Here is a 12,822-nt window from a genome sequence, read left to right as displayed (position 1 = left end):
CTTCTCTTTTTTATTTCAGCCTGAAATTCAGGTTTTAACTCCCAACAGTATCTGAGATTACACCTCAGTGGGACATAACTGAAAGTTTAAAAAAAGCCTCTAAACCAGCAGAATGTGAAGAAGGATTTTGGCTTTGACTTCACGCAGCATTCCTCTTGCAAAATATGAACCAACAGACTTGATGATCTTAAGGGTTCTTTTCCAGCCCAAGTGATTCTGATTCCATCTCTGTTACAATCAATAGTGAGCTTATCAGCTGTAATGAAGCGGTGGAAATGAGGTATTTGGATTTAACTCAAGAATAAAGTAGCATTTTCATAATAACAATAATCATTCAAGTTAAATTATTTTACCACTCAGCTGTGGAGAAAATGGGAAATGAGTTATCACAGAAGAATCGTAACAGATGACCACTAAGTTCAGTAGCTGCTTGCAGGGGACAAATTAGAAATTTAATTTCTAATGTGTGCGCAACGAAGGAGTAAAAGGCTCTTCAGTGCCATTTCCAATTTCTTCCTCCAAAAGGGTAGGTCTACATCACAGCAAGGCACAACACAGAAACAAGGAAATAGATTTCAGAAAAAGCTTGCAGACAAAGCATCCCAAACTAGGAATTGGTGTCAAAACCCACTAACTGTGTGCTAAAGAAAAGTCTGTGGGCTGGAACATCCTCAGATGGATTTCCCCCCTCTCCCCCCCTTACTCTCAGAGAATCCCAGAATTGGTTTGGATTGGAAGGGACCTTAAAGCTCATCTCATTCCACCCCCTGACCGGGCAAGAACACCTTCCACTATCCCAGGTTGCCCAACTAATGTGAACCCTCTGAAGAAGCCACTAAAAATCATTAAAGCTACACTGAACCTGAACGCCCCAGAGCAGCACAAACCAAGGGACATTCAATCAAGTGCTCCCTATTAACAGCTTGCACTGCTCATTCACACCCCCTCACTTAATGGGGTTAAGAAGTTGCTTTGTTTCCTGCTGAAATAAACAGCAAAAACTATCAGGAATTGGATTCGCTCCCAGACGTGTCTGGCAAGTGTAACCCATTCACACAGAAGCATTTCTAATCCTATTAGCTGGCAAATATTAAAGAGTTGGTTGGCTGCCACGGGGGTAAACCAACACACCCTGATCTTTCTTAAAACACATGATCCTTGTCAATTCTTTCTTATGACCAAAACGGAGCAGAGAGACAAATGAGCCTCCTGAAAGCTTACAAGTTTCTCACACTAGCTTTGTGCCAAGAAACTTCTCTCAAAAGCTCTGAGAAAGGAGAAAAAAAAAAAAAAACAAAAAAACCCCAACAAACCAAGAAGGAGACTGTAGACAGAGCCACAAATGCCACGACTTGGAATATATAATCAACAGTCTAACTATAGCTAGCACTCAAAGATAAATGTGCTAACAAAACCCCCTAATGGCTCTTTGAAACTCCTAATCAATATAGAAAATCTAAGCAGTCAAAACAGTAATTTTTGCAACTAGTTCAAGAGAAAACAGGGAGCAAAGCAAGAAGATGCAGCTTCAAACGCTTTTCTCTGAAATCTGACCAACAGCATGGGTAAGAAAATGGTGCACATCAGGATTTTCCATGTAAAACTTAAAATGTTTGGCCTCTTTTTTTTCCATGTAAAAATTACAACGGTTTTCTTTTTCCTCCATGTAAACGTAATGTTTTGTCATTTTATTCCATGCAAAATTTTGAAATTTTTGCCTTTTTTTTTTAAATTTGAAATGTCTTTTTACACCCCACTGCAAGGTGCTGACGTGACACTGCCTCACATAGGCACAGACAGGGCAGGACCTTTGCAATGAGAAGCTGGCAACAAAAACCCCCAGAACTGAGGAGCTCTGAGAAGTACTAAAACTTAATTAAGAGGGTTTTTAGACACAGAAAACTGCTGTTTTGAGGGGCTGACACATGTTCAGCCATGAAAGGAGACTGGTGAGAAGCCAGCCAAGCCCCAGGACGCTTGGTTGAAATTCCACTAGAGGGGGCACAGAGCCCATCTCACACGGAACTCCAGGATCATGGAATCATAGACTATCCCGAGCTGGGAGGGACCCACAAGGATCAAAACCCCTACAACACAAGGCTCTTGAAGAGTCCCAGAAAGGTTTGGGTTGGGAAGGACCTTAAAGTTCATCCCATCCCACCCCCTGCCACAGGCAGGGACATCTCCCACTGTCCCAGGCTGCTCCAAGCCCCATCCAGCCTGGCCTTGGACACTGCCAGGGATCCAGGGGCAGCCCCAGCTGCTCTGGGCACCCTGTGCCAGGGCCTGCCCACCCTCCCAGAGAAGGATTTCTTGCCAATATCCAACCTCTCTCTCAATTCCTAACACCCCGTGAACACCATGGTACTTGAACAAGCCATTTTCAGCTACTCTGCACAAACAGCCCCTCGGCCTCTCCACGAGCACTAAACCAAACCAAAGAAAACTTTGCTAAAATAAAGCAAACACCGAAGAAAACTGAAAATTAAGTAAGGATTAAAACCAGCTTAAGATGGTCAAGACTGAAGGTGCTGGTGGAGAACACATCAGCGCGGTGTGTTCAAGTTAAGAAGGTACAACAAAAAAGCCTAAAAATCAGCATTTTCTTCAACTAAGCAGGCAAATATCTGAGCTATCCCAGATGGGCCATTATTGAGAAGGAACAGCTAGAGCATGGAGTGATGTGCTGGATGAAGAAAGGCAGCTGTACCGTCATGGAAGACTCTCTCCACGTTGAGCCCGTAGGTCGCACAGGTCTCGTAGTAAGTGCATCTCTTGAGGTCATTCGACAACTTCCTGGCTCTGGCATCGTCGATGACGCGGGGGTTGGTGGAGCTGATGGCATCTGCGCAACGACAGGGGGAAAACACTCGTTAAAGGTCACTTGGGAACACCACCTTGGGATTCACAGAGTCACAGGAGGGTCGTGGAGGTTGGAAAAGACCCCTGAGATCACCACCGAGTGTAACATCAAGCCCACAGTCGCCACCAACCCATGTTCTCAAGTGCCACATCCATGTGGATTTTGAGCACTTCTAGGGATGGGTCCAGTGCTTCACAACCCCTTTCTGTGAAGGAATTTTCCCAATTATCCAACCTGAACGTCCCCTGGTGCAACTTGAGGCCACCTCCTTTTCTAATGACCAATAGCCAAGCAGGGAGCTTAAACACAAACCATGAAACAGGGTGCACTTCACTAATTCTACATTTCCTTATTAAAATTACCAGTACACTGATTCTTAAATTCAGGGGGAAAAACCCTCCAATGCTTTTTGCTTTCCTTAAATATATACATTTAGCTTAGTTGTTGCAAAAAAAAAAAAAATACACAATCACATGAAAGAACACGAGTTCTGATGTAAATCATATTTAAGGAAACAAGTGGGTGATTACTACAAACATGCCAAATGATTTTTAGGCCTCTGTAAATATCAGTGACTTACAAGTAACTGGAGTGTGAAGTACAAAACACGACTATTTTTAAAAACAGAATTTATTGTAAATTACTTTCTCAATCCCTGCGGTAAAGGCAAACCATGAGATTTTGTGGGAGCATACTGCAAAGCTGCTCAAAATTATATAAACAATCTCTAAATTTCTAAACAGTCCTACTTGGTAATTCTCTCCAAGATCTTCTTGCCATGAAAGCTGAAGATTAGAAATTTCATTTTCTAGAGCTTATCCAGAGGAGCTGAAAAAACCTTACACCAGAACAGATGAAGGAGAAGCTTCTTTCTTGCTACTCCCTCACAGTGATGAACTCTGTATACAAAGGTGATACTATTTGAAGTAATAATCTTATGAACAAATCTTGGAAAGGAGGCTTTTTCCCCCCAGGATTACCATGCTACTCTTCTGCCCCTGGATCCCTGCAAGTGTCCCAGGCCAGGTTGGATGGGGCTTGGAGCAGCCTGGGATAGTGGAAGGTGACCCTGCCCATGGCAGGGGGTGGCACTGGGTGATTTTCAAGGCCCTATCCAACCCAGATCATTGAGATCTTACAACAGGCACCAATTTCAGCATTTACAGCTGCCCAGCAAGTCTTCCTTAAAATCTGCAAAACTGCCCACAGCAGCAAAATTACCTTTGTTGTTTGGGAAAAAAGCATCACCTCAACCTAAATAAGGAATCAATGCCTCTTGCAAAGCCATATTTGAGGCTCTGCCCTGGGCATGACAGGACCAGACCTCAACCTGACGCTGCCATTACCTTCTCACCAGATCCAATTAACAAAAATAAAGGGGGAATTGGGAAAAGTAGGAGCCTGATTTTTTTAATCAGCAGAGGGCGCTGATAACATTTAACCAGAAAGGAACTGACAGGGTTCACTTCCAGACCACCACAGCTTCCTGAAATTTGCCTCCTTGTTCCGAGGTGGGTCAGGCTGGGGCACTGAGTTGGCTTTGCAAGTTAGGGGAGAACACCAGGAAGCATTGGGCCAGCGTTAATATTTCGGGAAAGACTTCATTTCACACCTCATTTCAAAAATACCTGATAAAACCAAGTCCAGGCTGGACAGGGCTTGGAGCAACATGGCCTTAGTGGAAGGTGTCCCTGCCCATGGCACAGGGCTGGAATTGGATGAGCTTTAAGGTGCCCTCCATCCCAAACCATTCTGGGATTCTCTGATATCAAAAAGGTATATTTCAAATATGCATTTTAACAAGTGTATTTATGTATTTCATATATTTTATTTCGCCGTCAAACACAGACAAAAAGCTGTGTTTTTTCCTGATGCTTATTCCTAGAACTAGCATTATTTCCATCTTTTCAAAAAATCCCCTTTGCATCAGTGCTGTGACAGAAAAGGAACTTTTCTTTTCCTGGAAAAGAAAAGGAAGGAGATGAAAAACCATATCCCAAACCATACCCAGTGTCAGAACAGTACAAAGAAAAAAAAAAAAAAGCTGGAGAAATGTTTCCCCTTCACTTTTTCAAACCCAGCTTCAAGCCCAAAACGTGGCCCCTTCAAAGCAGCTCCTTTCTGCTTTTTGGTGGAGCTTCTGCTGTCCTAAGACTTCTTCTGTTCCTATTTCCCCTTTTCCTTCTTATCATCTGTTTCCTTCCCCCAGCTGGGCTGTGATTCCTCCTTCCCTGCTGCCCACACAGCCCCTCTGCGCTGTCACCCCTTGGCAGGAGGCAGGGGAAGGCCAACTGCTCCCTGACCACATGGCTGAAGAAACAGCAAAAAGCTTCAACACCACCAAAACCACTGGGACACACTAAAAAGGAGGATGGCCAAAACTGAAATGACAGAACAACTCACACCACCTGTGTTCTGCCTCTAACACAGAACAGTGACCTGGTGATACACTCAGAGACATTCCAGTGGGAAGGAACTTAAAAGGAGCAAGGAGCAGCTGAGGGAGCTGGAAAGGGGCTCAGCCTGGAGCAAAGGAGGCTCAGGGGGGACCTTGTGGCTCTGCACAAGTCCCTGACAAGAGGGGGCAGCTGGGGGGACTCTGCACCCAAGGAACAAGATGAGAAGAAACAGCCTCAAATAGTGCCAAAAGGGTTGCCCAGCCCTGGCACAGGCTGCCCAGGGCAGTGCTGGAGTCACCATCCCTGGAAAGATCTAAAAGTCGTGTGGATGTGGCACTTGGGGACGTGGTTTAGTAGGTGGCATTGGCAGTGCTGACGGAACAGTTGGATTTGATGATTTTAAAGGGGTTTTTTTTACCTTAATGATTCCATAGTTCTGTGATCTACGTGGTCAGGAACAGAACAGCTCCAACTCTTGTGTTCTATTCCAAGTCCATTCCAAACCAACCACAGTATGGGAAACTGGTGAAATACTAACACGGGATACACTGGCACAAGGCAGAGAATACTCAAAAGACCACTCAGATGCCAAAGAAGCTGAAGTATTTTGGGTACTTTTGCCTTGCCATATTTCCCTTAGGACAGCTGCTATTTCAGAAGAGGGGGGGAGAGGTTGGCTCAGGTGGCAAAAAGCTGCATTTCTGCTTGATTTACAGAGGTCTCCCAGAGGCACAGCCTGAGGCCAGGGTTCAGTTCTGCTTCCTACTGTGCTGCTGGACGTTTTCCACCTCTCATCCTTTTGCCTCTCAGCAATGCCAGGATGTTGAACCCCTCCAGACTGCCAAGCACACATAGAAACTGGTCTGACTTCAGAAATTCCCTACACAACTGATTCACCTGCCCAAATTCAACAAGGGCATCTCCCTGCTGAGCAAGAAAACCACCACAACCAGCAAGCACTGAAAATAGCATTTAAAATTTCCTTGCAAGTCATAGAATCCTGGAATAGCCTTTGGTTGGAAGGGACTTTAAAATGCATTGTGCTGCACCCCCTGCCATGGGCAGGGACACCTCCCACTGTCCCAGGCTGCTCCAAGCCCTGTCCAGCCTGGCCTTCGACACTTCCAGGGATCCAGGGGCAGCCCCAGCTTCTCTGGGCACCCTGTGCCAGGGCCTCAGCACCCTCACAGGGGAGAATTTCTTGTACATATCTAACCTAAATTCCCCCTCTTTCTTCACTGCTGAAGTCCTACACTCCTCCTCCAACAGCACTGCCAGGACACTTGTCTCCCACCTCAAACCAGTCCTTGCAATGCCATGGCCCTGTAGCAAAGGGGAGAGGACAGGACATGGCTTTGCCAGCTTGGAAGAGTCAGTATGGTCTCAAAAACCCGGCTGGAAACGAGGGCTGCACTTACCCTGGGTGCCCACCAGTACCATGGGGATTTCACTAGTGTTGCGATAGTTGGCCATGCGGCTGTAGTAGTGGTAAACAGTCTGGAAGCTGACTTCATCCTCCAAGCTGAACACAAAGATAACAGCATCCACCCACATGGCAAACTGCAGGATAAAAAAGGAAAAGGCCAACTATGAGAAGAGCAGCAAGGAGGGGGAAAGAAAAAAAAACCACGAGAGAAGCGTTCTTACCTTCCCGCGAGGGAGACGCACGCCAGAAAAACCTCACAGACAACAACCAAGGCCTCAAAAGGGGGATAAGCTGCTAAAATGATGAATCTCAACACCCTGCAAGCCATGGGCATCTGGGATACACAAGGGATTTCCTTCCCCACAAGAGCATCTCCTCTCCACTGGGGTGTGTCACCAAACTGCCAGTGCACACCGAGGTTGGTTCACAGAAAACACAGCAGGCAGGCCCAGATTGCTGGGTCTGTGCATCTGAAATGAGCAACGCTCATCTCCAGTGCTGACCGAGTCCCCATGCTGGGATTTGCGTGCATGCATGCATGGTGATGCTGCTGGTAAGGCCAGGACAGGCATTGCTAGGAATTCTCACATCTTAATCCATGTCTTGTTCATTTGAGACTCCCCATTCTTCACCATACAGACACTCTCAATTGAGCCAGCAGCACCAAGTGCCTCGTTCTGCTTTCAGTGTAAGAGCAAACTGCTCTCTCTTGGCATCAGGAACCTGCCACGAGACATGCAGGTGCACAGGCCAAGCCAAGGTGCTCCCCAGTCACCATGCAAGTGAGAAGCTTTTAGCTCACAAGTGAAGTAAGACTGTTTGAAGACATTTAACATAAACAGGGTGTCAAGAAAAAAAACCTCCAGCTTACCTCGTTGCCTTTATTTTTCCCTAAGTGACTCCATTCCTACCCAAATTTAGAGCAATGGAAACAAGCTTCAGCCAGGGGATTTTCATGCTCTTTGTTATGTTATTACTACAACGTGCCAGGGGACACACTGAACAGAGAGGGCTGCAGGGAGGCTCACTGGGGAAAGGCTCTGCATATTCATGATGATTGTACTGAAACCAAACACTGCCTGGGCTGTTTTGGTGTAAAAATAGATAAGGAATGTTTTGAGGTTTTCAAGACAGACAGGAGAACAATCTTCCAGAGGGGAAGGACAGGACTGGTTACACACAGCAGAGTCTCTGCCAGAATAAGGTCAACCACCACACTGTTAAATGTGAACTCTTCAAACCAGAATATGCAACCAGAGGAACTGGAGACAGCTTCATTACTTGGGTAATGTGGGCTTGGGTCTCATTATAAAATGGTTTTTGTTGACTGGATTCAGCAGCATCATGCCAAGGACTCTTCCCAACAACGGCAATATCCTTAAGGCATCCATTTGGAAGGGCAACAGTCTCTCTAAACCCTCAATGTTTGAGGGGTGTGTACAGCAGCCTTCTAATAAAGATCATTTTAAAGCACTCCACAGGTTTATACAACACAGTTCCTCCAGACAAAAAACATTTCCAGTAATTTCTTACTTCTCTTTTCATATTGAAATGCAGCTTAATCTTTGTGGGTATCAGACCTGTGGTATGGAAAACCAAAGGAATTTTGGGAAACACACACAAGGTCTGGAAACCCTGGATGTCTTACCCACAGTGCTGTGCAGGGAATGGCTTGAAACAAGGATAAATCAGCTGCTGGTATAAAAATCCATTCTCAGACTTATTACTGGGAATGAGCAGAGCTGTTAAATCAAGGCAAGCCCAAAACCAAATTATATAAAAAAAAAGTTTTACATTTAAAAAATTGCATGCAGCAGCTCATTGTAGGTCAGTCACTAGGTTAATTTGGTTTTACAAAAGGAAATTGAGTTATTTTCATCTCTGAACCATTTTATCTTAGGCAAAGAAAGGAGAGATCAGAGACCTACAAAAAGAGTCTTCAGGGAAGTTTGGTTTTTGTCCCTTCCTGCCAAAAAGAAAGGGACAGTAACCTGGGGAATACCCATGACCCGGTGCCAGGAACTCCACATGTGAGCTCCTTCCTTACTGCAGTTGGAATTCAATCCCAATTATTCCTGAACCCACAAGCAAACTTTTCATTGCAGGAATTAATGAACAGGTTAAAGTTTTTCATAGACATGTAACTTGAAATTACACCCAAGAACTCCAAAGGGAATTTACAGGAAACCCTCGTGCTGAAAGGTGAGACAGCACTGACACCTCAAACCTCTTCAGCAAATCATGTGGAGGGAGAAAAAAATCTCAGCCACCACAAGAATCCCAGAAAACCCAGTTTGGGTTGGAAGGGACCTTAAAGCTCATCTCAATTCCAACCCCCTGCCATGGATAGGGACACCTTCCACTGGACAACAGCAATAAAGGCCCCAAATTTTCCTGGCACATACCAGAAGCACAGCCCATGCTGTTCATCAGTCTGCAGCCAGCTCCTGTGAGCTCTGCAAACCCAGTTCTTCGGGCACCAAACCATCTCAGATTGCTCCATGTACCTTTACACCTCCACTATTTACATTTTCAGATGAGTGAACGCTCTCTGAGCATCACAGGCTGGAAACTAGGGGGTGCTTCAGCCAAATCCCTGCCAGCCCCAGACAGAGCTTTCCTTGTTGCTGCTGCTGACACGGCTGCAGATGTGCCAGCGACACTCGTTTCATTTTGTCCTGGAACTTCCTTCCAGGATGTCTCTCTCAGCCTCCATTTCCTCCACGTCCTTTCTCTTCCCCTTTGTCCTGGCACCTTCCCCCCACGCTCTCACCCTCCTGGAGCTGTGGTGGTGCATTGAAACCCAAGCTGCTGCTGCTGGCACCGCTCCCCCTCAGCTGTTTGGCGACAGCGCAGTTCCTGATGCTAAATTATTGCTTGTTTGGGAGCTGATCCCTCCCGGAAAAGCCAAGCTTAGCAAGGCCAGCAGCAGCCAACACTCAGGAAATCCTGCCAGCAGCCAGGTGAGGAGAGGTAGAAGAGGAGGAGGATGCCCAAGCCTGCAGAAAGGGTGGCTGGGTCTGAGGTGATTTAAGCAGCACGTGAGCAAACTCTTACTCAAAACAGAGTAAGGGTCAAGCACACAAACCCACAAGTGTCTTCTCCAAGGCTGATGGCTTGGACAGGCTTGGAGAGCTGGGGGTGCTCACCTGGAAAACAGAAAGCACCAGGGAGACCTCAGAGCCCCTTCCAGAGGAGCTCCTGGAGAGGGACTGGGGACAAGGGCCTGGAGTGACAGGACAAGGGGGAATGGAATGGCTTCCCACTGCCAGAGGGCAGGGCTGGATGGGATATTGGGAAGGAATTCCTGGCTGGGAGGGTGGGCAGGCCCTGGCACAGGGTGCCCAGAGCAGCTGTGGCAACAGCTGGATGTGCCCTGGATCCCTGGCAGTGTCCAAGGCCAGGTTGGACGGGGGCTTGGAGCAGCCTGGGACAGTGGAAGGTGTCCCTGCCCATGGCAGGGGTGGGATAGGATGAGCTTTAAGCTCCCTTCTAACCCCAAACCACTCTGTGCTTCCATGAAATCCTGATGTGTCACCAGGGGAAGCACACTGCTTGGGAATTCAGTGTAAATGAACTCTATATCCTTACTTGCATGGTCTCAGTCAGAATCCCAAATATTTGCTACCCACACTCATCCATTCATTGTAACTGAAATCCCACCCATTCGCTGGACAAAATCTTTTTCACCTGAGGGTGATGCTGGAATTCTCCCAGCAGGAGCATGAGAAGGACCCAGGACAGAACAAAGCAGAGCCACTTCTTTCAAAGGAAGTTTTGAAAAGCAAGGAAAGCGAGGCTTTGGGCTCACCTGTGCCTCCGGAGGGCCTCCTTCATCTCTTATCAGCAGCAGGTAGCTTTGTCCATCAACTACTATCTCCTTCTTGAATCTCCCACCTGCCACACAAAGCAGCTCATTACAGGCAGCAAAGGTACAAAATGCAAAACAGAAAAAGGCTTCGCTTGTGGAAAAAAACCCCAAACGTGTCCTTAAGGTCTTTTGGAAATTAACCAACGACTGGAATAAACTGAAGTTTATATGCAGACACATAGGAACTACTTAAAGTTAAGGCATGTACTTGCCTTATTTTTATATATATATATTTTTTTATATATATATAAAGAGTAAAGATATTGTGGGAAAAAGCCAGCAATTGCATTACAAACACTAACTCCCACATGAAGCATCCTGGGGTTGATACACACAGCTAAAACCCCGTATGTACCACCTTTATTTTAAATAATGGTGAGAAAATTGTCCCTAAGAAAGGCAAAGTGGGACAGCTGCACGCAAACAAGGTCGTGTCCCGTCACCAAAATCGGTTTCTTGTGTCAATCAGCATTTCCTCAAGGGAAGCCCAGTTCTCAGAGCACACGTGGGATGTTAGGGGAAGGAGAGTTCTGTACTCACACACCACAGTTAGGGGAGATACCAGACACATGTTAGACAGAACAGCTACAATGGTGGTGCCTCTGCAGAGATGGGCTAAACTAACAGGGAACGCTGTGCTGCTGCTCGGGATGAACCCCACACCTGCTTTGGACACCTGGATAAAACGAGAGGAGTCGTAGCCTCCAGCCACATCCTGTTCCTGATCCTGTCTTTCCAAGGAATGCGGAACAAGGGCTGCCTGGGAACAGCCAAGGAAGCTCCAACCCCAGCAGCTGGAGCAGCTGCTCTGTCCCCTGGCTCACAGAGACTCAGCCACAACCCCAGGGCAGGGTTGGGATTGCTTCTTTTGGGGCTAAAAGCGCGTTTTGGGCACTCTGCTGCCTCTCTCAAAAATGACAAATCCCATTTAGGGCCCCTGGTGTGACGGAGCCTAAGCCAGGATTATCGAGCTTGGCCTAAGCACTGGGGAGGCATTTAGGCTCCTCTCCTGGAGCAAACCAACTCTTATCTCCCCACCTAAGCCCCAAAGCCCCCAAGGCTTCCAGCTTAGCATCACACACCTCACAGCTGAGCTTACAACACTGAGATAAAACACATCCTGTAACACACCCTAAACTCCTCTCTTCACCCCTATTTTTTTTAAACTGGAATTAGTTCCAATTTGAACCCTGTTTCCCAGCTTCAAAACTTGCCATTCTACCAAAACCAATGCATTGAAACACATGCTGAAAGCCAACACCTCCAACTTGCTCTCCAAACAAGCTCCCAAAGCAAATAAATCAGCACACCCAGGCTAATGCTGATCTTCAAAACACAACAATCTGCACCAAAATTGCTGCCTTAGGGGAACCCCACACTGGCTTAGACCCAACCACTCCCCCCAGCCCAACCACAGCAGCAGCTTTTAGACCAAGATCACTCCACAGCTCAGCTCTGTGCGATATTTAAGCGTGTTTAAACACATTTTGTATTTAATAAAAGATGTGAGAACATGAGGTTTTGTGGGTTTGTGCTGGGGGGATTTTTGTTCGGGGTTTTTTAAATCTTTTCTTTCTGAACTTACCCTATTAGCAGTATTAAACATGCAACAATTAAGACTATCACATTTCTGGTTGTTTAGTGGCACAGAAGGAGCAGAAGAGCTACGTATGGATTTTCGTTATCTCTCTCACAAAGCAGATTTCAAGCCTGCCTTCGCAGATCAAGAGGCAGATAAATATATATCATTACTGAACCTGAAAAGAACAATCACAAGCAAGTGTAAAACTTGTAAAGGAAACCAGTCTCAGCTCTCAGGAACTGGATTTCTATTAATCAGGCCATTATTTCTATACGTTGCCGATTAATTGCACGCACTTCCCAATGAAGTGTTAACGAAGATGAATTACTTAATACAGAGCCCTCCAGAGAGGGGTTTTAAAGCTGTAAGTAACAATGGAAATGCAGTGCATGCATGATCAGAGAGGGAAAGTTCTGCCTAATTGCCATTTCCTAATTCCCTTTTTTTTCTAAACACTGGAAGTTCCCCCAGCTAATTATAAAATACCACACACCGAATGCGTTTAAGAGCCAACTCATTATTCCTCCGGTCAACAGGACGCCTTGCCAGACTCACTGTACCTTCAAACAGTCCTCAGAAGCACAAAGAAGGTACAGACAGAGTGGAATAAAATAAGCAGAGAACTGAAAAATAAAAAAGTATTTGAGTGTACATACCCAGCTCACAAATGTGAGCACTAAG

At 46.1% G+C, this 12,822-nt stretch overlaps 1 protein-coding gene across 5 annotated transcripts in view; it reads right to left on the bottom strand.

The window, feature by feature from the left end:
- AGAP1 (ArfGAP with GTPase domain, ankyrin repeat and PH domain 1) overlaps window positions 1-12,822 on the bottom strand; it is a 306,992-nt gene that overhangs the window by 181,925 nt on the left and 112,245 nt on the right. For all 5 annotated transcript variants that reach the window (XM_082285201.1, XM_082285204.1, XM_082285202.1 and 2 more), the window contains 3 exons: window positions 10,500-10,585; window positions 6,681-6,822; window positions 2,711-2,845 (listed from right to left, as the gene is read on the bottom strand). In XM_082285201.1, coding sequence (XP_082141327.1) covers window positions 2,711-2,845; window positions 6,681-6,822; window positions 10,500-10,585 — 363 coding nt within the window. The remainder of the gene's footprint in view (window positions 1-2,710; window positions 2,846-6,680; window positions 6,823-10,499; window positions 10,586-12,822) is intronic.

Source organism: Coloeus monedula (assembly GCF_965178545.1).
Source record: "Coloeus monedula genome assembly, chromosome: 7".
Lineage (NCBI taxonomy): Eukaryota > Metazoa > Chordata > Aves > Passeriformes > Corvidae > Coloeus > Coloeus monedula.
Note: the sequence above shows the minus strand (reverse complement) of the source record. Positions and strands in the feature narration are given on the sequence as shown.